Source organism: Gastrolobium bilobum, unplaced genomic scaffold (genome assembly GCF_033153095.1).
Source record: "Gastrolobium bilobum isolate Gb01-03AN ecotype WA unplaced genomic scaffold, APGP_CSIRO_Gbil_v1 utg11805, whole genome shotgun sequence".
NCBI lineage: Eukaryota > Viridiplantae > Streptophyta > Magnoliopsida > Fabales > Fabaceae > Gastrolobium > Gastrolobium bilobum.
The window spans coordinates 1-22,694 of NW_026899433.1; the positions used below are offsets into that span (position 1 = coordinate 1).

Genomic DNA, 22,694 nt, shown 5'->3' on the forward strand with positions numbered 1-22,694 from the left:
ACTCATATGCATGTGGATAAGGATCAGGGTTCTCAGAAACTTTAAACTTAGTCCTCACATGTTTTTCCTTACCCTTGGGCTTTTCCATCTTAACCTTTGGCTTGCTTCCTTCATGCCACTGATGGATTTCCTTCTTTGTGGGGTTTAGTCTTCTCTGAGATTGTCTCACATGTTTAACATTGTCTTCCATTAGCATCTTGTGAGTACAGAAAGAATGGTTGATGCCCTTCAAATCAGAAATAGACCACCCAATAGCTGTCTTGTGCTCCTTGAGCACTTTCAACAACTTCTCTTTTTCATCCATAGACAACTCTTTATTGATGATAACGGGATATTGCTCTTTATCTCCCAAGAATGCATATTTCAGCGTTTCAGAAAACTCTTTCAACTCTGTTTTTGGTGCTACTGTAACTAGATCATTTTCTTTCTTTTCTAGCACCTCAAAAACAACTTCTAGCTCTTCTTGTGGAGTAGCTTCATCTTGAGCCTTCAACTCTTCTTCAAGCTCTTGATAATCACTTTTCTTTTCCATAATCACCTCTTCAGACACATCAAGTCTGAAACAATCACTGTGATCAGATGAATTCTTCATAGCATCGAAGACATTGATAGTGATTTTCTCATCATTCATCCTCAACTCGAGCTTTCCTTGTTCTACATCAATCATAGCTCGAGCTGTGGCCAAGAACGGTCTACCCAACAGAAGGGGTATTTCACTTTCTTCCTCCATGTCTAGCACAATAAAATCAGCAGGGAAGATGAACTTGTCAACTTTAACGAGAACATCTTCTATGATTCCACTAGGTCTCCTCAAAGAACGGTCAGCAAGCTGTAAAGATACCATGGTTGGCTTCAACTCAGAAATTCCCAATGACTTGCATATTGACAATGGCATCAAGTTGATGCTTGCTCCAAGATCACATAGTGCTCGGCCAACATTGGTGTTGCCTATCGCAATCGGGATATTGAAACTCCCAGGATCGCGAAGCTTTGGTGGAAACTTCTTCTGTATAATGGCACTGCACTCCTCAGTGAGTGCTACTGTCTCACATTCCTGCAACTTATGCTTTCTAGACAATAAATCTTTCATAAATTTAGCATAATTAGGCATGTTAGCTAAAGCTTCAGCAAAAGGAATATTTACTTGCAACTTTTTAAACATATTTAAAAACCTGGCATATTGTTGCTTCTGTGCTTGTTGCTTCAGCTTCATAGGATAAGGAGGTTTTTCAAAACGAGAGAAATCCATTGGTTGCTTCAGAGCTTCAACAATTTTCTCTTTTTCCCCCCTTTTGTCCTGCCTTGCAAGCTCTTCTTTCTCAGTTGCAAGCGTGTCTACCTCCTTTTCTTGTTCTGGCTCGATCACTGGTTTATCAGCCTTCGCTTTCTGAACGCCTTTTTGCTTGTCTTGAGGGGTGATCACAATCTCACTCCTGGTTACAATAGATTTGCAGTCTTCCTTAGGATTCATAATAGTATCTCCAGGAAACTGCCCTTGAGTTCTTTCAGCCAACTGCCTAGACAACTGGCCTATCTGACTCTCCAAGTTCCGGATGGAAGCATCCTGGTTCTTGTGGTAAGCCCATGTCTCATTAATGTGATCATTAGTTGTCTTGGACAGTTGTATCATTGCTTTCTCTAACTCAGATGGCTCTTTTTGTGGCAGAGGAGGAGGTTGCAGAAAGTTGTTGGATTTATAATCCAAGCCACTCCCTTGGTTCCTCCTTTGAAAGTTATTCCCTTGACCGCCATTCTGATTCCTTGGGTAACCTTGAGTATTCTGGGGGGGACGTGGATCGTACCAAATTCCATTGACCTGGAATGGTTCAGCTTTATTAAGTGTAGGGCACTCATTAGTGTCATGCGACTCCTTGCAATACTCACAGTTAAATATATCAACCTTGGATGTTGAGAGCTGCATCTTGTCCAACTTGGCATTCAAATTGGCTAATTGCTGTGAAATCACTTTTTGCTCCGCCAGTGATGCATCATTATTCCCCAATTGTAAAATTCCTTTCTTGGGCTGAACAGATGGGAATGCTGCTGCCATAGACGCATTCTCATTCCTTGCCATTAAATCCAACAGCTCTAAGGTCTCATCTGTTGTCTTCTTTCCTATGGTGCCACCAGCTGCACCATTGACAATCATTCTGCATTCTGGCGTCATCCCATTATAGAAAACTCTGACCTTCTTTGTATCTGGCAAGTCATATTGTGGACACTTTCTGATCAACTCCTGGTATCGAGTCCAGGCTGCACATAGAGTCTCTCCTGGTTGTTGAGTAAAGTTGGTGATTTCATTCACCAACTTATTGTACTTTTCCATGGAAAAGTGCTCAGCAAAAAATTTAGCCGCCAAATCCTCCCATGTTCTGATGCTGTTGGGAGCTTGTCGATCCAACCATTTGAGAGCTCTCCCGGTCAATGCAAACGGGAACAATCGGAGTCTGATCGCATCGTCTGACACTCCGTTGTGTTTAGTTGTATCACAGATCCTTAAAAATCTGTCTATGAAGTCGTGAGGATCTTCATAGTCCTCTCCACCAAACAGAGTCTTCTCCACCAAGGTGATGAGTGCTGGCTGGATGTCATAATTATTAGCAGCAATCGGTGGTTTGACAATACTCGAGTTTTTGGCGCCGTTGCCGGGGATTGATTACGCCAAGTTATTTATAACTTTTGATTTTCTTGCTTGGATCTTTGTGTTACTAATCTGTTTGCTTTAGTTTATGCGTGGTACAGTTGATCCTAGGTTGAGAATGATTGTAGTTCATGAAACAAACTAAAATAATTAAAGTAAAAATGTAAATGATTCCAAAAGTGTTTTCAGAATGCAAGAACAAAAGATTAAGGATTGGGAAAATATTTGAGAAAATATTGCGGTAAAGAGAAACAAACACCTTTCCGATCCCCACTTTGCAACTTGGATTACGTTTACATTTACCTATTCAATTGATCGAACAATTCATCATCTTTTATATGAGTAGTTAAGCCCTAATCCCTTAGTGACTTTAACCTTGTTAACTCTATTAGAATCCTAATCCCTTAGAAATCCCTTTTCGAGTTAACCCTTAAAATCAATGAATCTTTAACGTTCGCGGTTCATATAGCCTATCCCTAGTGCGTACATGAACAGTTATCTTATTCTTTGTCAGGAATTAGAATTCCAACATCCCTATTGTAAACCTTATCCCTCGCAATCCTACTAGATTGATCAATTCCAATAGAATTATAGAATGAAGAACAAGAAAAGATAAATGCAATTAAAATAGATAAACATAAAATTCAACCAAGGTACAAGGGGTTCACATCAAGGGTTGTGACCCTTACCACAATGATAAAACTAGCCAGACATGTTCATGTCTGACAAAATAACAATAAAATAAAGTAGCATTTAAAACCTAGAAGAGAAAGGGAAGATGAAGATCTTCCGTCTTGATCGATCGAATCCTTGAATCTCCGAGAAGCTCCAAGGAATCTCTGCTCTCTTTGTTGTTTTTCTCCTCTTGATTCTCCCAAAAGTCCCTTCTTCTTATGTTTCTGATCCTTTTATTAGGTTTTGGGAAAACCTATTTTCCTTTGCACTCCAATTGGGCCTTATTTTAGCTGATTCGCACTTAAAAATATATCGCCCGCGCACGGGGCGCCAAGCCTGGCACCCCAAACTTGGGAGAAACAGAAGCTGAATCTGTAAACGGCGCCCCGGGCGCCAACTCTGGAGTGCCGTGCGCCAGTCCCGCGCGCCGTGCGCCAACTCCCGCGCGCTGGGCGCCAGGTTGGAGCGTCGTGCGCCACCTCCAGCGCTCCGTGCGCGGCCGAAACAGAAGCAAATCGTCGATAAGGCGCCTCGTGCGCCAGGTACCGAGCCCCGTGCGCCAGTTTGGCGCGTCGTGCGCCAGCGGGAAATTTGGTTTCTCCGTTTTTGCTCCTTTTTGCGGCGTTTCGTGCTATTTAACATATAACTTGAGTGAGAACATGATTGAGAAGGAATAATCAATATTTCTTGCATTTAATGACTATTTTCACTCATTTATGATTAATTCCTTGCTTCTTTCAAGTTAGAAAACATCATATGCTAGACGCACATCACCCCACCATGGGCTTCCCCTGGACTCACCTGACAGTGGTATCAGAACTGGGCTGGGCTCGAGCTAGCCTAGTAATTGGCTAGGAGGAGGGTTGAGTACTTGGCCCTGAGGTATTCGATTGAGGGCAAGCATATCAATGTTAGGTTTCACATTTAAGGGGATATTATTGGAGTATTCAAGTGTGATAAGTCTCACGTTGATTAATAATGAGCTAAGTGAAGTGCATATAAGTGGATGAACTCATTAACTCAATGCCTTATGTGAAGTGCATATAAGTGGATGAACTCATTAACCCAAGGCCTTAAGATTTTGGATTAAGATATGATATCAAATCCACTTGATATGACTGATTTAGCTTAACCCATTAATAATGATCCTCCACCACAAGCTTCCCCTGAAACCCACGTGACACGATGATTACCTTTTAAATTGGATGGTCCTTAAATCTTTGCTAGCGGTAGAGAATAATTAAGGACCTGTCAGAAAGTTTATGAAGTTTATTACTGCATATTGGTCGTCTATCCAATCTTATTTTCTTCTTATCTGACCCGGTGATATAAAAGCAAAGGACTAACAAGCAATACAAAAACATACAAGGGTTAAAATATAAATAACGAAGACCTACAGCAGCATGATATTAGAAGTTATCAACCAGGTCCTACGTGGCTGTAAGAGTGGCTTGTCTTGCTTGTTTAGGATGAATAAAATTATTACTGGGACCTGTGGCCGCGTCGGACCAATACCATTGAACTATAGACCACGAAATTTAACTAGCAAAATACCAAAACCTTGAAACCACCCGATTCCTACTAGCTTTTAAAATTCCCGGTTTTCAGGTAGGGATGCTCTATTGAATAGTAATGTAGCTTCCCCCGGATTAATGACCTATAACTATCATCAGGAATCAGGATAAAGAAGATAATTATAGGTACTTAAAGTGTTAGATATACCATTATTATGTAAGTATAAGTAGATTATCTTACAATCAATGTATCCAAAAATCTTTTTTCCATTTATATATATGAATTCAATAAAAAAAATGATTGAATGTTAATCTTAGAAGAATAAAAAATATCTAAAAATTAAGGGTATTAACCAAATATTAGTCGACTTATAATAAGTCAAGTATAACGAGATATCCACGATGAGTGTAGCAAATCACCGTAATATTTTATTTTAGGTTTATCATTTCTGCTGTCACTGCTGATGGAAAAACTTAGCAAATATATTTACATAAGATATGGAGCCGGATCCTGAAATTAAAAAAAAAAAAGTTTCAAGATACGAAATCGGATCCTAGTGAAAATAAGTATTGCTACAACAGGAGAGCTATTAAAGCCTTTCTTTTTATAGTAATAGGACTCATCACGAACGAACAGTCACATCAATACTGATTAATTCCTTTCTGATCATATCGGCTGTCGCTGCTGTCAGCTGCGAGGAAGTTCGATGATAACTTGACGACAACAATGTGGTCTGTCCCTCTTTTTATAGGATACCACGACTGCCACTAGCTCAACATTAATGGCTTAACAGACCCAGAACAGGTAAGAATAATCCACGAAAAAGGTTTAGCTTTAAAATAGAAATAGACAAAAACAAGGTTTATACCTATTTCGAAGAGCCTTTAATTTTTATATGGGTAAATGATTTCTACTTCAAAAACTGAAAAAAAAAATTCTCTAAGGCTGAAACAAAATGATAGAGAGAGAAAATAATGAGATAAAAAACATAAATTTTATGTCTCGTTAACAGATAATTTTTTTTGCTTTTAAAGCAAAAATCATTTGCCCTTTGTATAAATCACAATCTTCACTATAATTGTATAAGGCAAAAGTATTTCTGCAATTACGGCCAAATATTTTGTCTTCCACATATAAAAAACTATCAGAATACGACGTTGGATTTTGATAAAAAAAATTTAAAATTAATGGATCTTATTTTTTGTCTCTAAGAGAGACACTACTTTTCTGTTGTTGCAAAAAACTAATACACTGTATAACGTGGATAATATAAGAATTCTGAGCAAGTCTGTATGTTTCATGCTAGTTGTTCACTTTTGTGAAAGTTTTTTTTTTTTTTTTTCGTTTTGTATAGATCCATATGAATTGTATTATGAGTATGGCTATCAAAATCGAAAACAATTCTAGCTCTATAGTAACGTTAATGTTGGATTTTGGGTCTAAATTCCATGGATTATATATGAATAAGAAGTTTGGTATTGAAAATGTGTGACTTTTCTTCTACAAACAGATGTGTTTTTTCATCCTAACGGATGTATTGCTTCATCCTAATGGACATATTGTTTAATCCTTGAATTAATAGGTGTCTTTTCGTGTCAAACAAATGTATCTTTTCATGTCGAACAGATGTGTCTTTTCGTATCCAACGGATATGTTATTTCGTCGTTAAATAAGTGCTTTTTGAATCGTGACTTTTTTATATATAGGCGTTCACACCGTCAGAAATTATAATCTATCATTCATCATTTGTACGTCGTTATTATGCATGCATGCACAGTGCATTCATACCATATTATTAAAAAAATGTGATTTCCTCAAACGTTTGGTTGTGTTCGTTGGGTTCTTGATTGATAGTGTCATCATTCTTGAGACGAAAATCCATTTTATCTTGGGAGGTAATTGTTCGTGAACCTTCAGCATCAATAGAGGGAACAAATTGCCTTAAGAAGAAAACTTCTATTAGGCTTGAGTTCCTTCAATTTTCTGCATTTGATATTCCAACATACTCAAATTTTGGGAGTCTGTTCTAATTTTTTAATGCACTTCGTTTTTTAAAATTTTGTTTAATTACAATATCTACGTTACACACGAATTCAAATCTCTTGATGATCATTAACCCATTGTCTTTACAACAGTTAAAAAGTTGACTATTATTTACGTTCAATTTTTTTTATCAAATATATAAAAATTTATATGCTCCATATCATTTAACTCCGGACTAACCATAATATTACCATTGAAGATCCTTTAAAATACTTTTTCATAGGCCTTCAATGAAACAAGGGAGGTATATATATTTGTGAAATACTCCCACGTTCAAATCAGATATTATACAAGTAGATTTAATTATATATGGGGAGATAGTATCTTGTGTTTAGAACAGGAATATTTATAATGAAGGATTACTCGCTTTTGGGAACCCTCCTATAGTTCCCAACAAGCGGGTGAGACGACTAAGGGTATGATTAATAGTGTTTTGATTTTTTTGTTTTTAAAACAGTTTTGTAAAATAGTTTATGAAAACTGTTTTTTAGAATAAAATAAGGAAAAAATCCGTTTGATAAAATTGTTTTTAAAGGAGTTTTAAAACTTAATAAACAGAAAAATTTGCTTGGTAATTTTGTTTTAAAAATATGTTTTCAAAGTTAAAAAATAAAAACTCGTTTGATTACTATGTTTTTAATTAACTTCAGTTTATAATTTTTTTAACCATATATAAAATTTTAAATACATTTTAATAAAATATATTTTGAACACCATAAGAAATCACATTATAATTATTTTTTAAAATTAAAACAAATCACATTGCAAACTAATAAAAACAAAATAAATATTTTAATCGCTATTTAAAATTGTTTTTCATGTCAGACTTCTTTTAACATTAAAAAGAGAAAATCATCAATAATGGTTTCAGTCCATTAAACTGACCACTAATTCAGTTATATGAGCATCATAGTAATGGAAGCAAGCATCATCATGTCACTCACGTAAACATAATCCTTGCATATGCATAACAGTCACATCGATACGCAGGTCATATTTTTTTCTAACATTTTTTATACTCAAATCTCCAAATGAACATTGAATCCCAAATGTTCTTCCCCCCGTATAAACTGATGATGGTAATAAATTACCAAATAAAACATCTAATAAACAAAAAACACGCCGAAGATATGGCATCGTGCTGATTCAGAGCTGCAAGAGTAACGTTCCATTATTCTTCATCACTATCGTTACTAAATATAGAGGACACAACACTGAAACATTTTGCTTCTTTGCAACATTCTGCTTCTTGACACCAACCGTGCTACTACTACCATGCATTTCCTTCATTTCTTTGAAACACTGTATTAAACATCAAGGATTTAACATTAGGATTGAGGAGAAAAATAATATTGAGCCAATTTGGAATTAAGACGGCAAATGCAGAACCAAGTTAATATAAATTAAATTGTATACCTTTCTGTGATTGTGATATAAGAGCTTTAGTGTGCTTCAAATTCCATTGCCAATTTGTATTGCTTGTTGCAGAGATCACAATAAAACACCTTTCAAATTTCTTTCACCTCAATTTGAATGCAAGAAATAAAAAATGCAGGAAAGAGTTAGATTATAAAAAGATCATAGCAACTTCATCAACGAATTTTTAGTACTTCCATAAGACATTTAATTATAAAAAGAGTTAGATTCAAAATTTTCATAGAAGCACTTTGCCTTAGACATTAGGACTGCAGTGTTTCTTGTCCAATTAGAATGGAACACAGCAATACAGACCTCAAGCTTGCATTCTGTTTTTTCAGATAAACTTATGAAAGTAAAACCCTTAGATTAATTATATTAACTTATTTAGTTTAAAACAAATAAACAGTGGAAATTTTACGTTATGCTTCTTCCTTTGAGTAACCTAATCACTTACCCTGCATAACCTACTAGAATCCTATATTGCTCATTCTTTCACAGCATACAAATAACCAATTCAACAAAGAGTTTCCAAAAAAAATGCTTGCCACCAACATGGTTGCCATGATGTTTATCAACAAGTTCAACAAAACAAGGGCAAACAAATACTCTAATTAAATACCAATTCACCAATACACAAAAGATGTCAACAGTCAAAGAGCAATGATTGCACAGAAGAGAGCAATGGGCATATTAAAAAAACTCTCTTCTTCCGTTTGGGTGCCCACAGCCCCAATTTTATATTCAACAAACACCACAGTTATGTAGAGAGAATGGGACAAAGCACTCCACCTGAAAAAGATGCTTTCACCAAAAGAAACCAGTGAAATCACCCCAAAAAATTCTTCAGTTCCACACAACAACAGCTAAAAAAAAACTACAGCGTGTCCCAAGTAAAACGAAGAGTGTGAACCCAGAAAAGATAAAGCATTTTCCAATCTAAGATTCAAGTACAAGTAAATACAACACACAATTCAAATTCCACACACACATAGAAATAAAATAAAATGAAGAGTGTGAACCTGCAGCGTAAAGAACAATTGATGGATAAGGAAGAGGTGGGACATGTTGGTATGATTGGGGTGCTCAATGAAGTTAACGAGTGTTGCATGCAAGGGAATGAAAGGCTTTTCATTTGTATTTTAGATGATCGCACAAATGGGAAATTAGAAAGAAGCAAAATGTGCTCACACCATTGAAAACCCTAACACAATTGAATGAGGAGGAAGAAAACGAAAGATGTGCTCACACTTGCAGAGCCAGACACCATGGGTAAGGATAGTGTTCGATTAACTACACTTTTGCCATTAATGAAAACACCTCTTCTCCGTGTTTTTGGTGTTTTCAGAACAAAAACTAAAAAACTAAAATCAAAACACCTCGAAGGTGTTCTCTAATTTCTGTTTTAAAAACTAAAATTGAAAAACTGTTTTCAAATTTTTTTTTACAAAACAGTTGGTATCAAGCAAGTTTTTTTGTTTTTTTGTTTTTAAAAACAAAAAACTATTTTACAGGACACTTATCAAACAGGCCCTAAATCTCCCTGATGATTGTATATTTGTGGTTATAAAGAAGAAAAAAAATATGCAACTATTTTTGTGTACCGGACTTAATATGTCATTCTAGAATACAACTCAATCATATTTTAAAATAATCTATATGACAAAATAAAGTACAATAATTAATGAATTGATTTGTCCAGCATTTTTTTAAGCACATGATCCAACAATAATATTCACTATTTCTGTATTTCCCAGAAGGAGTGGAAATTTTCTCACATGCGCACTAATCAATGGTAAGTATCACACCGCCATTGCATAAGAAATTGGAATAACACCTTGTGACTAATACTCACCTATAGGATTATGCCCAACTACGCATCTAATTAATACTCGTCTAATCACTGAACAGTTCGTTTGTCTTTTTCTTCCCTTATTATTTGGTTGTAAGTGGGGTCTATAGGACAATGGCCCCTGACACAGGAAAAAAAACCAAGGATTAGGAGGAATAAATCTTTGATACTACTACTGAATCTTTGGTACAGCAGTAGTACCAAAGATATATTCGATTAGGAGGTGATAGCCGAATGCAACATCAACGAAAACGTTCTAGGCTCGCCCCATTAAAGAATGAGATTTCAAAAACTTAGCCCAGCCCAATTTGATTAATGGACAAAAACAAACAATGTTCCAACGACAGGGTAGCCCAATGGCTTCTTTATCCCCTCCTCTCCATTTCCCTTCTCATTTTCATGTTCAATGCAAAGTAAGCAATGAACAAACGCCAGTGTGTGTTAGGCTTGGATGTTTGATAAATTATTGCTATGTAGCTAGAAGCTAGTTTGTCTACGAACTAAGAACACATTATTTGTGGATTGGGTTTTGGTTTGCGTATAAAAATTAAAGGTTGTAAAACCAAAAGAATATATTTGAGGTTGATTTGTTGTCTTGGTGAAAAATGTAGGATGAACTTGATATGAAAAATTGTATGAGAAACTTATCCTTAATTCTTAACTTGGAAATACTGGGAGAATATCTCTGTTGATCTCATCTAAGGTGTGAAGCTGAAACATTTAATAATTGATTAAAATCGCCTAGTCCTTATGAACACAGTTGGATATGAATCAACATTATATAATATAATATCCTAGCTTAGACCAGGATGCCTTTTTACAATGTGTTTGTTGAAGGCTGTGATTTGGTTGCTGTTCATTATAATAGAATAAACAGCACGGTTTAACATATTGTCTCAGGAAGACTCCTCTGTTTGAGCAGCATAAACTGTTCTCAACCACCGTGACAAATTGATTAAGAATGGCGTATACACAAAGTAGCAAGTGAGTGTCCAAGTAACTAGTCCCTGAATGTAGAATTCATTATAATTTTTGTGTTAGGACTCTGGATGATAAAAGACAGTGTTGGGAGGTAGTATGAGAAATCATCAACAATTTCACAAATTAATGAAAGGCCTTTAGCGGAAACAGGTTGTAATATGAACACTACCTGGCCAAGGATTTCAATATTCGCTTGAGGATAGTACCAAAGGTGGAAGAACCTGAAAGAAGCAAAAGAAAGGTATCCATCAATAAGTTATAACCAAACATATTACACACTTGTTCATATCATGTACTGGGGATGAGAAAAAGAAAGTCTTTACTTCATTATGGGTATCTCAGCCAGTGGACAGCCAAGCCCCACAATGCATGCCAGGTTGAACCCTGACCATGTCCTATCCAAGAAAAACCATATGAACTCTGCTGCAGCAAATAATATGTAGGCCTCAATGTTGTCAGCAATTCCGGCTTTGTAAAGTTCAGCACTCAATTCTATAAACAGCACCAGCAATCTAAGACAGGAGAACCACATTTATATTGGCAGGGTGGCATACTTTCAAAAAGCACAATAGGAGAAATAAGAAACTTTTTCCTGCATTTTTTGATTTCATATTATAATGCAGAAGTAGGTACTTACATCAGTGAGGCAATTGTTTTAGCTAAACTTCCCTCTTGAGCCTTGTTTAAGACCCTTTGATCTAGGTAGAGTTGAAGCAAACCAACCGAGCAGTAAAACAACCCCAGCAAGAAAGGAACCTATCCATATCAATTTGGAGAAGAAAGATAAAAGCTCAGCCAATAAAATGATAATATGCAAACAGCAGAAAGAAGGGTACAGAAAAATTTAAAGTTGAAACTCACCCAGATATTTGTGTGGAGTGGACCTAAGTCAATGGACCCTGTCTTGTACACCACGAGATTGACTCTTGAATGGAGTCCATCGAGAAGGGGACCAAATGAGAAGCCTGTGCCAAAAAGTGAAAGTGACACCCAAGGCCATGAAGTTCTAAGGCTTGTTCGGCTCTGCTGTCTCTGAGCACAGTGAGGCTTAAGCAGACACGGTCTGCATACACTGTGGAGAGGAAAACTGCGACGTTGGAGAGTATAACCCAGAAGACATGAAAAGGAACCAGATGCAAGAAGGTATTGCATATTATTCCTCTTAGGTGGGCATTCAGTGGAAAATTATTGGATTTTGGAACGGGAAAAGAAGGGATGTACCCTTCAAATAATACTACTACTACTACAACCTTTTTTGGGAGTTTAATTTCCTTTTATTAAATGCCTATTTAATTGTGACCACAAACTCGGTTGGACGCTTTATACTCTACGTTGTGATGACTGATGAATGAGAATGATCACTAGTTCACTACTCTAACTCCAATACCTATTACTATTAGTACCAAACGGAGGACTCGAGTTATCATACTTATCATCGATGGAAGAGGGATTCCTGCTGTTTTCCCAGGGAGGACACCTGTGCTTTGCTGGTGTCTTTTATTTTATTTTTTATTTTTAATGTTTACAATATGAATATAGAATGTGGTGATACCCTTGATTTGCTCAACAAGAAAAATGAATTGAAATCTTTTGTTGACGTTCTTTTCAGGGCTTCCAATACACGAACTCTTGGGCTAAGGCTAACTTCCTAATTAATTCAACTTGCTCTGGCTCTTTTGGTGTATCTTTGTCAACCAAATAATGAATTATTGATGTTGAATTGTTACAATTTTACAACTACAAGCCCAATAAAAAATGGCCTGTCTCCACATAACATTGGATCCAAACCAAATCGATCTAAGAGATACAAGTAAAGACAACGTTGATGGGCTGGGAGCGATTGCCAGAGCGCTTTTCAGTAGGTTCATTATTAACCCCGTTACAGGTTTTGCAAGAAAGTTCCCGACATGGAAGTATGTACACCAATAGAAGGGTATCCATAATGAATAATGAGGCAATCATTCAGTCAGTAACACCAATGCAGCTTCTCGTTTACCATCCATGGATATTCACCGTTATTAATAACAATCCACTTTTACCCTCTGCCAGCTCATCTCTTTTTCACTTTAAATTTTGACAGCTTTGCTAGAACATAGTCTTCACAAAGAATGCACCGTTCATGGTGATATATCTCATAAGCATTGTTCAGAAACGACGGAAAGAGATGCTCTCTGATCAAATAAGCTCATCAATTAGTTACTCCAAACTTCATTTGTTGGATGTTCAAGAGCATTTTCATCGTTACCCTAAATATAAAAAATAATATATTTCCCGCTGATCATGGTATAAGGAAAAATGAATGATTTTTTTTTTTCTGTAAGCGTTCGTTCTATTTTCTCTCTCCATTTTATTAATCCCCTACAAACGGCATTTGTTACATCAGCTTTCCAAGACAAACCAATATAATAATTTCAGGCTCCACCTGTTTTGACAGAAAATATAAGCTTCAGAACATCAGGAAAATTCACAACTCCTATACTTAATTACATACATATCCTGAGCTTGTTTGGTCAGAAACACCTGGTGCCATTACATAGCTTCACCAGCACAATAAAGAAAAAATACAGTTTCTCAGTGGGGCCATACATGGTGTAGATGCGAACTCCACTGCTCCGTTTAGCACTAAACACTGATAAAGGCATTAATTTTTCTAATCTAACCACAATCAGAATTTCGAGGTGTTCAGAGCTCACAGCTTACCACAATAATTATAATTCCTATTAAAAGAACACTACAAGTGCAAACAACCTCTCCGTTTGCCACCTAATGGATAACATGCAAATTCATTTAATAACTACGATGGACCAACAAATAAGTGGTAGAAGAATGTTGAAGCACGGAAGATATTACAGAACCAAACAAAAGATATGGATTTGCAGTTATAGAAGGATTATCAACAACTCCTTTTGTATCATCTACGGTAAATATAAGCTCTTACCCGGGGAACTAAAGATCTGATGCCTTTAGTTTTCTAGGTCTTTTAGATTGAGCTGGTGATGATGGAGGCACCTTTACAAACAAAATTTTGAAGATAAAAAATAATGCACTGCGGCAATGGTACAAAAGCACGTGGGGAAAAAAAATAGAAAAAATAATTATTACAAAAAATTAATCGTACCTTGCGCTTTTGATCCCTTTTGCCAATCCTTTCCCCTGAAACAAGTTATATACACGTCTTTAATGATAAGTAGTTGAAATTACCGTCACTTACAGAAAATTAGATAGCAGGTATTTATCCATTACCTCCAAAATTTGTGTTGTCTGGAACAAATGTCCGATCCTGATCCCCACCACGATGCAAACGCTGTCAGTAGTTTCAGAATCACAAACTCATGGTTTGAGAAAAAGAATAGCATGCTTGGACAATTACAAGCCTAAACATTGTAAACATAGAGTAGGAAGTACCAAAATAAAAACCAGATTTCTAACCTTTGGTGTTCCTGGTGTTTCACCGTATGATCCATCACGAAAAGACGAACCTTCAGCCTCCTTATATTGCAGCTGAAGCAAATTAAAGACACAAACAGGAAGAGTAAGTAAACAAGCCAATGTTGACTTCGGTAAATCCTATACGAAAAATGACATTAGAAAAGCATATTTCAATGCTAAGGACACTCTAGCTAGTAAAATCATCAAACTTTCCCCAATACAAAATCCAGCAAATTTATTTCTTGCATATACAATATTATATACCTGTTTCTGAAGATTCAACAGAGTTAGTATTTCTTTTCTCAGTTCAAGATGCTCTGCACAAACAGCTTTTGTTGGAACCCTTGGTTTCAAATTGACCTGCAATCACATTCAAAACAAATTAAAGGCATAATCAGGAAGAGTGAGTATTTTCTCTAGTGTGACTAGGCTTCACTATTAATTCAAAAAGCAGCCCAAGCTCAACTTGCTTAGTGAACAAAACAGGACAAGTTTGACCAAAAATATATATATAATAAAAAAAGCACTCTCATTAAACCATGACTAGCGAGTTAGAGATGAGGGCAATCCTTGAATGTAGTCTTACCCTTGCACAATTGCAAAGAGGCTATTTTTCATATTTGAACCCTTGATCTTTCAGTCACGAAGGAGCAGTTTTAACACTGCTCCAGACTCGCCCTCTTACAGGTCAACTTTAACATTTAAAATATTTTGTATTTATAAATTTAAGCTTCCAGAAGCCTAAACAAGCCAAGTAAAGCTTACATAAAATTTAGTTGAGCCATGTTAATATAAATATATATTTACTTCTTTTATTACATACTATATACAAAATACATGTTGGGTGAAAGCACATAGAGACTCTAATTCCATGTCATAAATCAACTATCCCAAAAGTTTAAATTGTTGAGTGAACTCTAACAACTTAATTCTTAACCAAACTACTAGGGACGCCTGTTTAACTGACACAAGCCAAGTCAAGCTCAAAGCGAGCTAGACCTGAAAAGCTTTGTAAAAGTTTAGCTCAATTACAACCTTACTCTCAAAACCAAACACCAATTTAATAGTTAAAAGAACATTGAAAAATCTTCAGCCCTCCTGAAGTGAAAAATCATATATAGTCACAAATATGGATCACTGACTACGACATGACTACACCAGGGTGAAAAAAGGAAATATCTGAACTGCATTAAAGCTCAGGGAGAATAGACAAACCCCGAGTTCCTGCAAAGTTTGCTCAACCCGTTTGATAGTCCGAAGTCCGGCAGATGAGCTTGCAGATTGCACCATTTGCTCAAGTGCATAGGTTCTCAGATACACACGAAGCTGAAATATTTCACACTATCAGATCATGTTCTGAAGTATAGACATCAACAAATTGTTGAAAATTTGCATTTGCCAGGAAATAAAAAGTTACTTCAAATATTTGGATCAATTTAAGGTCAAATATTCATAAACTTGATCATGAGAATCCTTGTTATTATACCTTTCTTGCCTTTTCTCCTTTTCTTTTTCTTTTTCTTTTTCCCCTTTATTTTGTTTGGGGGAGAAGGGATGGGGGCAGGGGAGAGATGTTGACAACAGAAGTGTCAACAGCAAAGAGACAAAGGATGCATAACTGGTAACCTTATGTTTAACTTACAATGCGAAGAGAAGCTAGTGTAGATGCATTATCTGTTGCTATTGTGGAAGGCACAACTATTGGTGGAAGTTGCATATTTGATGGAGATACAGTTTCACCAGGAATAGCCCGCTCTGTAACATCTGCACCAGCATTCGAAGCAACAGCCAACTCAGACTCCTCAGCTACCTAATACACACAGAAAATCAAACACCTGATATCACTAATCTTAGGCACAGATGCATGCACAGCTTATGTGAAAACATTTTATACATTCCATGAATTTTGTAGCCCCAATTGATCCAATGGTTCCATCATATAATTTACTATCAGTAAAATTACAGGTATAAAGTTACCTGAGTAAACATCTCTCTAACTTGGCTCCCAGCAAAAATTAAAAATAATTTTACCAAAATATTTTGGTAGAATACATAAAAACATAGTAAAAAGAAGAATTCCTGAATATTTTAAGTTCATAAGTAGGAATTTAGGACCACAATTAATCAAGAAATTAGAATTAGATAAATTGAAACATAATCTTTATCTTTATAACAAGCCCTCCTCTTCATCTGTAACTATGGGTATCATAGAAATGCAATCTTTTAATAATTACCTTGGTAGGTATGCGTGACTCGATTATTCTTTTTGCTTCAGCAAGCACCTGCAAAAAATACAGCAGTAAATACCTATATTTACTTCATTTTCTATGGATGTATAATGACAGCAGAAGTAAAAATATCACTAAATAAAAGGGGGGCAAAAGTCAAAACCTCTTCATCTCTTCGCTCTTGTTGCCTTGTTTGAGAGAGGAACAGGGACAGAGCTTGTTTCCGCTCCATCTCTTGTGAAACATTATATGGTTCCTACATCAAGGAGGAAGAACAAGTAATTAATTTAAGACCACATGGTAATGTCCTAATGCAGATACTTTACTAAAAACAATATACTTGAAAGAACAAAAGAGAGTGACTTGAGAACAACACAGCTTAAGTTATTTTTGTTCAAAAAGTTTACCACACCTTAACATGCGAATGCACTGCAACATCCCCAGAAGATGGATTCCTAGCAATTAATATAGCCCGGGATACTACATAGAAAGGACAATATAATCAACAAAAACTAAAGTATAAATATGTCATTTATCTTATAGTCTCTAAACAGTCAAACACAGTACGTATGAAAGAAAATGAATTATAGAATGCAGCAGATAATAATTTAGTGAAATACATACCGCTATAATATCGATCCTTTAATTCTTCTATAGTTCGAGATGATGGGAACCTATCAGCTATTGCAATAAATCGGAGATCAAATCTCTCACACAAGTCAAACAGTTGATCTGTCTCCTCCTTGGTCCATTTCTACATAAATATAATAAAATAGAAGAGAGCAACACGTTTAACACTTCATAACCGAGATAGAAGTAAAAATACTTGTAGAGTGTCAATATGTTTCAACTTTCAACTCTCAAAAGAGCACAGATTAAGGGTGAGTAAGTTTATAAATGGGAAGCACAATTGAATTGAGTAACAGATTAAGGGTGAGCACATTTAACACTTCATAACAGAGATACATGTAAAAATACTTGAAGAATGTCAATATGTTTCAACTTTCAACTCTCAAAAGAGCACAGATTAAGGGTGAGTAAATTTATAAATGGGAAGCACAATTGAGTGTACAAAAGAAAAAGACACAAGGCGATGCTAGGTTCAGATATACAGAGTTCTCCAAATTGATCACAAATTTTCCCCTTTATTTACAGCTAACTTGATCATCAGTGAAATATAAATGATTTACCAACTAGCAATTAAACAATGGGGAAGGATCAACTTACAGCAGTGTAAGTCTTACACCTAATCCTAGTTGTTGATCTATGTGCATTTAACGACTATAATTTATTGAATTACACTCATTAGTTTATTGAAGACAAGCCTTGGAGTAGCGGTAAGGTTGCTCCTTGTGATCAAAAGGTAACGGGTTTGAGTATGGAAAACAGTCTCTTTGAAATATGCAAGGGTAAAGTTGCGTACAATCAACCCTCGTCCCTAACTTTGCAAGTCAGAGAACCTTGGGCACTGGGATTTCCCCTTTTTTACACTAATTAATTAATTATTGATTCCTAATAAATTACAGCCGTCAGATGCACATAGATCAACGACTAAAATTGAATGTAAGACTTTTTATTCTTAAAGTGGTGTAAAATGATGTTGTCCCTTAAACAATTTTGAAATTATATACAAAAAAAGACCTTTCAATATAAATTCTTGCAATATAAATCATCGAAGACACTGCAACTTCAACCGGATGCAGCACGTGAAATTCAGTTCTTTATAGCAATAAAAATTACAACAGTTGTCATTTAAGCAAACTCAAATAAGAAGTTCCATGCATTTGGACAAATGCAATCTAGACATGATACCTACAGAATCTGTCAAATACTTCTCATACTCCTCATCTGTGTATCTTGTTATGTCAACAGACTGCATCACAGCATGTAAACTAACATTAATCATGTAAATAGAAGATATTGACTAGAGTAAAGTTCTAAAAATGAGAAGAATGAAGAGCATGCACGAAGGTAAAGACTGAACCAGCATTTACCTTGTTATACTTAGCAAAAGAATAGTCCCCTGCTGGAGGAACACCATTTATAACTCGGACCTGCAAAAGAAGGGATCATGATTATCAAATTGTGATTAGGAATGCTTATTTCCGAATCATGAATCAAAATGTATTGTGAATAGTAACATTCATGAAAAAATTTAAAAAAAAATATAAATGATTTTTAACTAAAAAAGTAAAACTATGTGTAGAAATAGATATGAAGAACCATTTCAACCCAACAACTTAATAAATAATTAATTAAATCTTGTGGAATTTCTTAACATAGGTAGGTGGGCCTGTGCATTATCCGCCCTTCAAGTCCAATGGGCTCTCGTGTGGGGGGCATGTTAGAATTATATAAAACCATTAATGTAGTCTCACCCAACAGCTTAAGCTTTTGGGTTGAATTGGTTCTTTACAATAAAATAATTTCTTCATTTCCTTTTAAGGTACATTAATTGTTAGGGGGTTTTCTCAAAACTTTCTCTCTCGACGTTAATTACTAGAACCTACAAAACAAAACCCTATTTTTTTCAGCCATCCTTTTGGTTTCTTGTTCCTCAGCAGTTGTCCATATCAGATCTACAAATCTTAGGTGCTTATCACCTCCAATCAACCATGTCACCCTCACGGATGGTGCCAGACGGGAGCATTGACGGCCCTCCATACCGTGATCTCTTATCTGCCATGTCCATCAATCTGGGCAGCGCATGACTACACATCTGAGCATTTTTTTCATAAATCGTATTTGCAGACCTCTCTGCCAACGAGTTCTGGCCACACCCACCCATCACCATCTCAATTTGCCACTCCACAGAAACTATTTACCTATGTAAAGAATTATTTCAACCCAAAAAACTTAAGCTGTTAGGTGAAAATGTAAAGAACCAATTCAACCTAAAAGTTTAAGCTATTAGGTGAAGATAACATTAATGGTTTTATATTATACTTCTCTAACACGCCCCCTCATACAAAAGTCCATTGGTTTTAAGGGTGAACAATGCACAGGCCCGCCTATTTATACTAAGAAACTCTACAATATTTAATTATTTATTAATAGAATAGGGGGCGGTGAGGATCGAACTCATTACTACTTAGTCACGGAGGCTTTTGATACCATGTAAAGAACTAATTCAACCCAAAAGTTTAAGTTTTTAGGTGAAGGTCAATTAATGGTTTTATATTATATATCTCTAATGCGCCCCCTCACACAAGAGCCCATTGGTTTTGAAAGGTGGACAATGCATAGACTCATCTACCTATGTTAAGAAACTTCACAATGATTAATTTTTTATTAATCAAATGAGGGCGTTGAGGATTGAATTCTTGACGACTTAGTCACAGAGGCTCTGATACCATGTAAAGAATCATTTCAACCCAAAAGCTTAAACTATTAGGTGAGAGGCACATTACTAGTTTATATATATCTAACAAGTTCCCTTTTGTCCCTTTGAGATCTGTACCAGTGGACTGAGGACTCGCATCAAATTGCGATTTTGACTACTGTGGAAGAGACACATACCAATATTTCCATGCTCATAGATAACATAATGTTTTGCAGAGACTAACAGAAGAAATTACCCAATGGAAAAGCTGAAGATCATCTTTACGAGCAGAATTTGTGAAAGGAAGCCATTGCCAAGTGATCTGAAACAGGAAAAGCTCAAATGTATAATAATAACATCACAATGTCAGTCGAAAATGCATTAAGATAAAATGTTAGACAGCATGCAGCATTTGGTATTTCTCTCCTTCAAGAGATTTTTAAGCATTAGCTTATAGGTGGTTCAGAAACACACATGAACAGCCTATACATTCCTCAACCTACATGTCACAAGTAACAATCAAGCTAAACTAAAATGAAATTTTTCCACCTGCGTGATTGAGTATTTTGCAAAGAAATGTTACCATAGTATAGCTCATTCTTCGTTTGTAAAGCCAAAAAGTTAAAATGCGTAACCAAATATAAGAGGACATCTTATTACAGGCTTCTTCTTTTTTTCATTTTTGGGAATCTTGCTTTCGTATGCCTAATAATGTTTCTTCTTATATCCTAGGTGGAAAAAAAAAAAGTGCAAAGACAAAGTAACCTCGTAAAACTATGACTAGGTTCACATGCTTCATTAATTAATCTATTTTACAATGCATGAGAAATAAGCCAAACTGAGCATCCTGTATCACTAACAGTATAAGATAAGAAAATTGTACAGCTTGAAACCCCAATTTTGGTCAAACTCACTAACATGACCATGCTGTATCACTAACCAAAGCTCCAACAAGCAATTAGGGGGTGAAAAAGGAGAGCATGTCAAACAAAATTCAATTAAAGAAAAATGAATTATTGAAAAAAAGAAAAGAGAAAACCTTTTCATCTGATGGAGGCCTTTTTTTCAATTGAGACGAATCAACAGCAGGCATAAGAGGTGCCAATCCACCCGTAAGCGCATACACCTACAAATTTTCAGCAAACCAGCCCCAAAAAAAACGTTAAATTGGCTAAACCCTAAGGTGCAGAAAAATAAACAGAAAGGGAAAGGGTACCTCCCGCGAAATGCCATCTGGTTTTCTCTGAGATTCTTTCTGAGGTCGAGACTTCTTCTCCAGAGGTGGGAAGGAATTTTTGGGTAATCCCAGGATGTCCTTCGCATCCATAGAAAAATATAGGGTTTACTCAGTATTAACAATCACTCTAATTAGGGTTTTAACGTTCAGTTCTCGTAAAGTTTTCACTAGGGAGTATCCTCCTCCTTCAATCCGAGCGCCAAAGTTTTGAGTCAGAAAAATAACGTGTCACAGTGTTACTGTATCAGTATCTTCACAAGCAACAAAGTGTAAACTTGTTTGCATGCGGTAAATTGAAATCGTGTCATCATAGAATTAGAATGAATGAAAATGGAAGAGAAGTTACTTTTACTTGTTTTAATATTTAATAAGAAAATATAATTTTCTTTTCAAGTAATCAAACAAGTCATTAAATAAATTATACAAACGATGTCAAAAATATTCACTTTGAGTCATTAAAATGGAAATTTAACTCGCATAATTTATAAGGCTAAATGAGTTGTCTGACATGTTTAATTTGTTTGCACGGCCTCACTATTTATTATTGAAAAATAAAAATGACCATTTCAAAATACTAACTTAAAAGAAAATGTAGATAAAAGTTAGCTGTGGCGTTTTCATCAATGCCTTTCTTTTCTTATTTTCAGTTTGTCATTTGTCAATACTTCTCTAATAAATTTTAGAGTTTTGCATTTATCATTTAACATGAGATTAGAAAATTTTCCACACATACATAATTTTAATAGATTCCACCGTAAATAAAAAATAAAAAATATTACACACAAAATGAACTCTATATGAGAAAATAACTCTCCTGATAGAGGAGAAAGTGTTTTCCGTAAATTTTAATGTTTGTAAAAAACATGTTTAGTTATTCTGATGTCCAGCGTAGCTTTAATTACAATACTAGGATTCATATTTGAATATGAAAAAGGTTATATTTACAATCTATTTTCATTTATAACTTCTTATAATTCATATCTTAATCGTTGATTTCTGCCAATCAACGGTTAAGATTTTTGCAAATAAAATTTATTAATTAATTATTAATTCGCAATAAATGATACTGTTGATTGACGAAAATTAACGGTTAAGATATGATTGTAAGAGATTGTAAACGAAAATAAGTTGTAAGTATAACCTCTCCCTTTGAATATAGCTTGAATTCTTTTTTCTTTTGGTAAAATATATTCAACTTTTTTTATGTAAGACAAAATTAAAAACAACACATATTATACAAATTTTATATTTCAAAAATCGGGGCCAAAGCCCAAAAAGAAAGAAAGAAAAAACTCTGTTCAAACTCACAAAATGGAGCAAAGAAGCCCCAATAGAATCATAAAAATTCAGACAAG

General features: G+C 35.4%; 3 protein-coding genes across 9 annotated transcripts; all 3 read right to left on the bottom strand.

Moving 5' to 3' along the window:
- Window positions 1-72: 72 nt before the first annotated feature.
- LOC133290420 (uncharacterized) lies at window positions 73-2,326 on the bottom strand (the record flags this gene model as incomplete). The annotated part of the gene is made up of 3 exons (XM_061488499.1): window positions 1,173-2,326; window positions 690-1,019; window positions 73-557 (listed from the first exon to the last, which is right to left on the bottom strand). Coding segments are annotated over exons 1-3 (1,969 nt in total), but the record flags the coding sequence as incomplete, so codon positions are not given.
- An 8,603-nt stretch (window positions 2,327-10,929) lies between these two features.
- LOC133290422 (uncharacterized) lies at window positions 10,930-12,624 on the bottom strand. Its single transcript, XM_061488503.1, has 5 exons — window positions 11,985-12,624; window positions 11,761-11,879; window positions 11,447-11,635; window positions 11,293-11,344; window positions 10,930-11,149 (listed from the first exon to the last, which is right to left on the bottom strand). Exons 1-5 carry the CDS (start codon window positions 12,273-12,275, stop codon window positions 11,039-11,041), a joined length of 762 nt encoding a protein of 253 aa, XP_061344487.1. The 5' UTR covers window positions 12,276-12,624; the 3' UTR covers window positions 10,930-11,038.
- A 115-nt stretch (window positions 12,625-12,739) lies between these two features.
- Window positions 12,740-21,532, bottom strand: LOC133290421 (SWR1-complex protein 4-like). 7 transcript variants are annotated; one of them, XR_009748667.1, is made up of 18 exons: window positions 21,319-21,532; window positions 21,142-21,228; window positions 20,359-20,424; window positions 18,775-18,834; window positions 18,597-18,653; window positions 17,405-17,534; window positions 17,193-17,260; window positions 16,944-17,036; window positions 16,787-16,834; window positions 16,195-16,362; window positions 15,768-15,878; window positions 14,817-14,912; window positions 14,553-14,624; window positions 14,367-14,427; window positions 14,242-14,276; window positions 14,062-14,132; window positions 13,615-13,752; window positions 12,740-13,545 (listed from the first exon to the last, which is right to left on the bottom strand). XR_009748667.1 is itself a non-coding variant. In XM_061488502.1 (17 exons), the coding sequence occupies exons 1-16, from the start codon at window positions 21,427-21,429 to the stop codon at window positions 14,070-14,072; spliced, it is 1,326 nt and encodes a 441-aa protein (XP_061344486.1). In that variant the 5' UTR covers window positions 21,430-21,532; the 3' UTR covers window positions 12,740-13,545; window positions 14,062-14,069. The 7 variants fall into 7 exon arrangements, 2 of the variants coding, with proteins under 2 accessions (XP_061344486.1, XP_061344484.1); XR_009748665.1 differs by having other exon boundaries at window positions 13,615-13,886; XR_009748666.1 differs by having other exon boundaries at window positions 13,824-14,132.
- Window positions 21,533-22,694: the final 1,162 nt, after the last annotated feature.

What these genes read in the sequence shown, in the direction of transcription:
- LOC133290421 (XM_061488502.1), bottom strand. Translation starts at nt 21,429, where the DNA reads ATGGATGCGAAGGACATCCTGGGATTACCCAAAAATTCCTTCCCACCT. An exon ending in ATCTTCAGCTTTTCCATTGG is followed by an intron (nt 18,835 to 20,358) that starts GTAATTTCTTCT and finishes CTTCTTTTGCAG; the next exon opens with GTCCGAGTTATAAATGGTGT. An exon ending in AGTCACGCATACCTACCAAG is followed by an intron (nt 16,363 to 16,786) that starts GTAATTATTAAA and finishes TGTGTGTATTAG; the next exon opens with GTAGCTGAGGAGTCTGAGTT.
- LOC133290422 (XM_061488503.1), bottom strand. Translation starts at nt 12,275, where the DNA reads ATGCAATACCTTCTTGCATCTGGTTCCTTTTCATGTCTTCTGGGTTAT. An exon ending in GCTGAGATACCCATAATGAA is followed by an intron (nt 11,345 to 11,446) that starts GTAAAGACTTTC and finishes TGCTTCTTTCAG; the next exon opens with GTTCTTCCACCTTTGGTACT. An exon ending in ATATTGAAATCCTTGGCCAG is followed by an intron (nt 11,150 to 11,292) that starts GTAGTGTTCATA and finishes TTCTACATTCAG; the next exon opens with GGACTAGTTACTTGGACACT.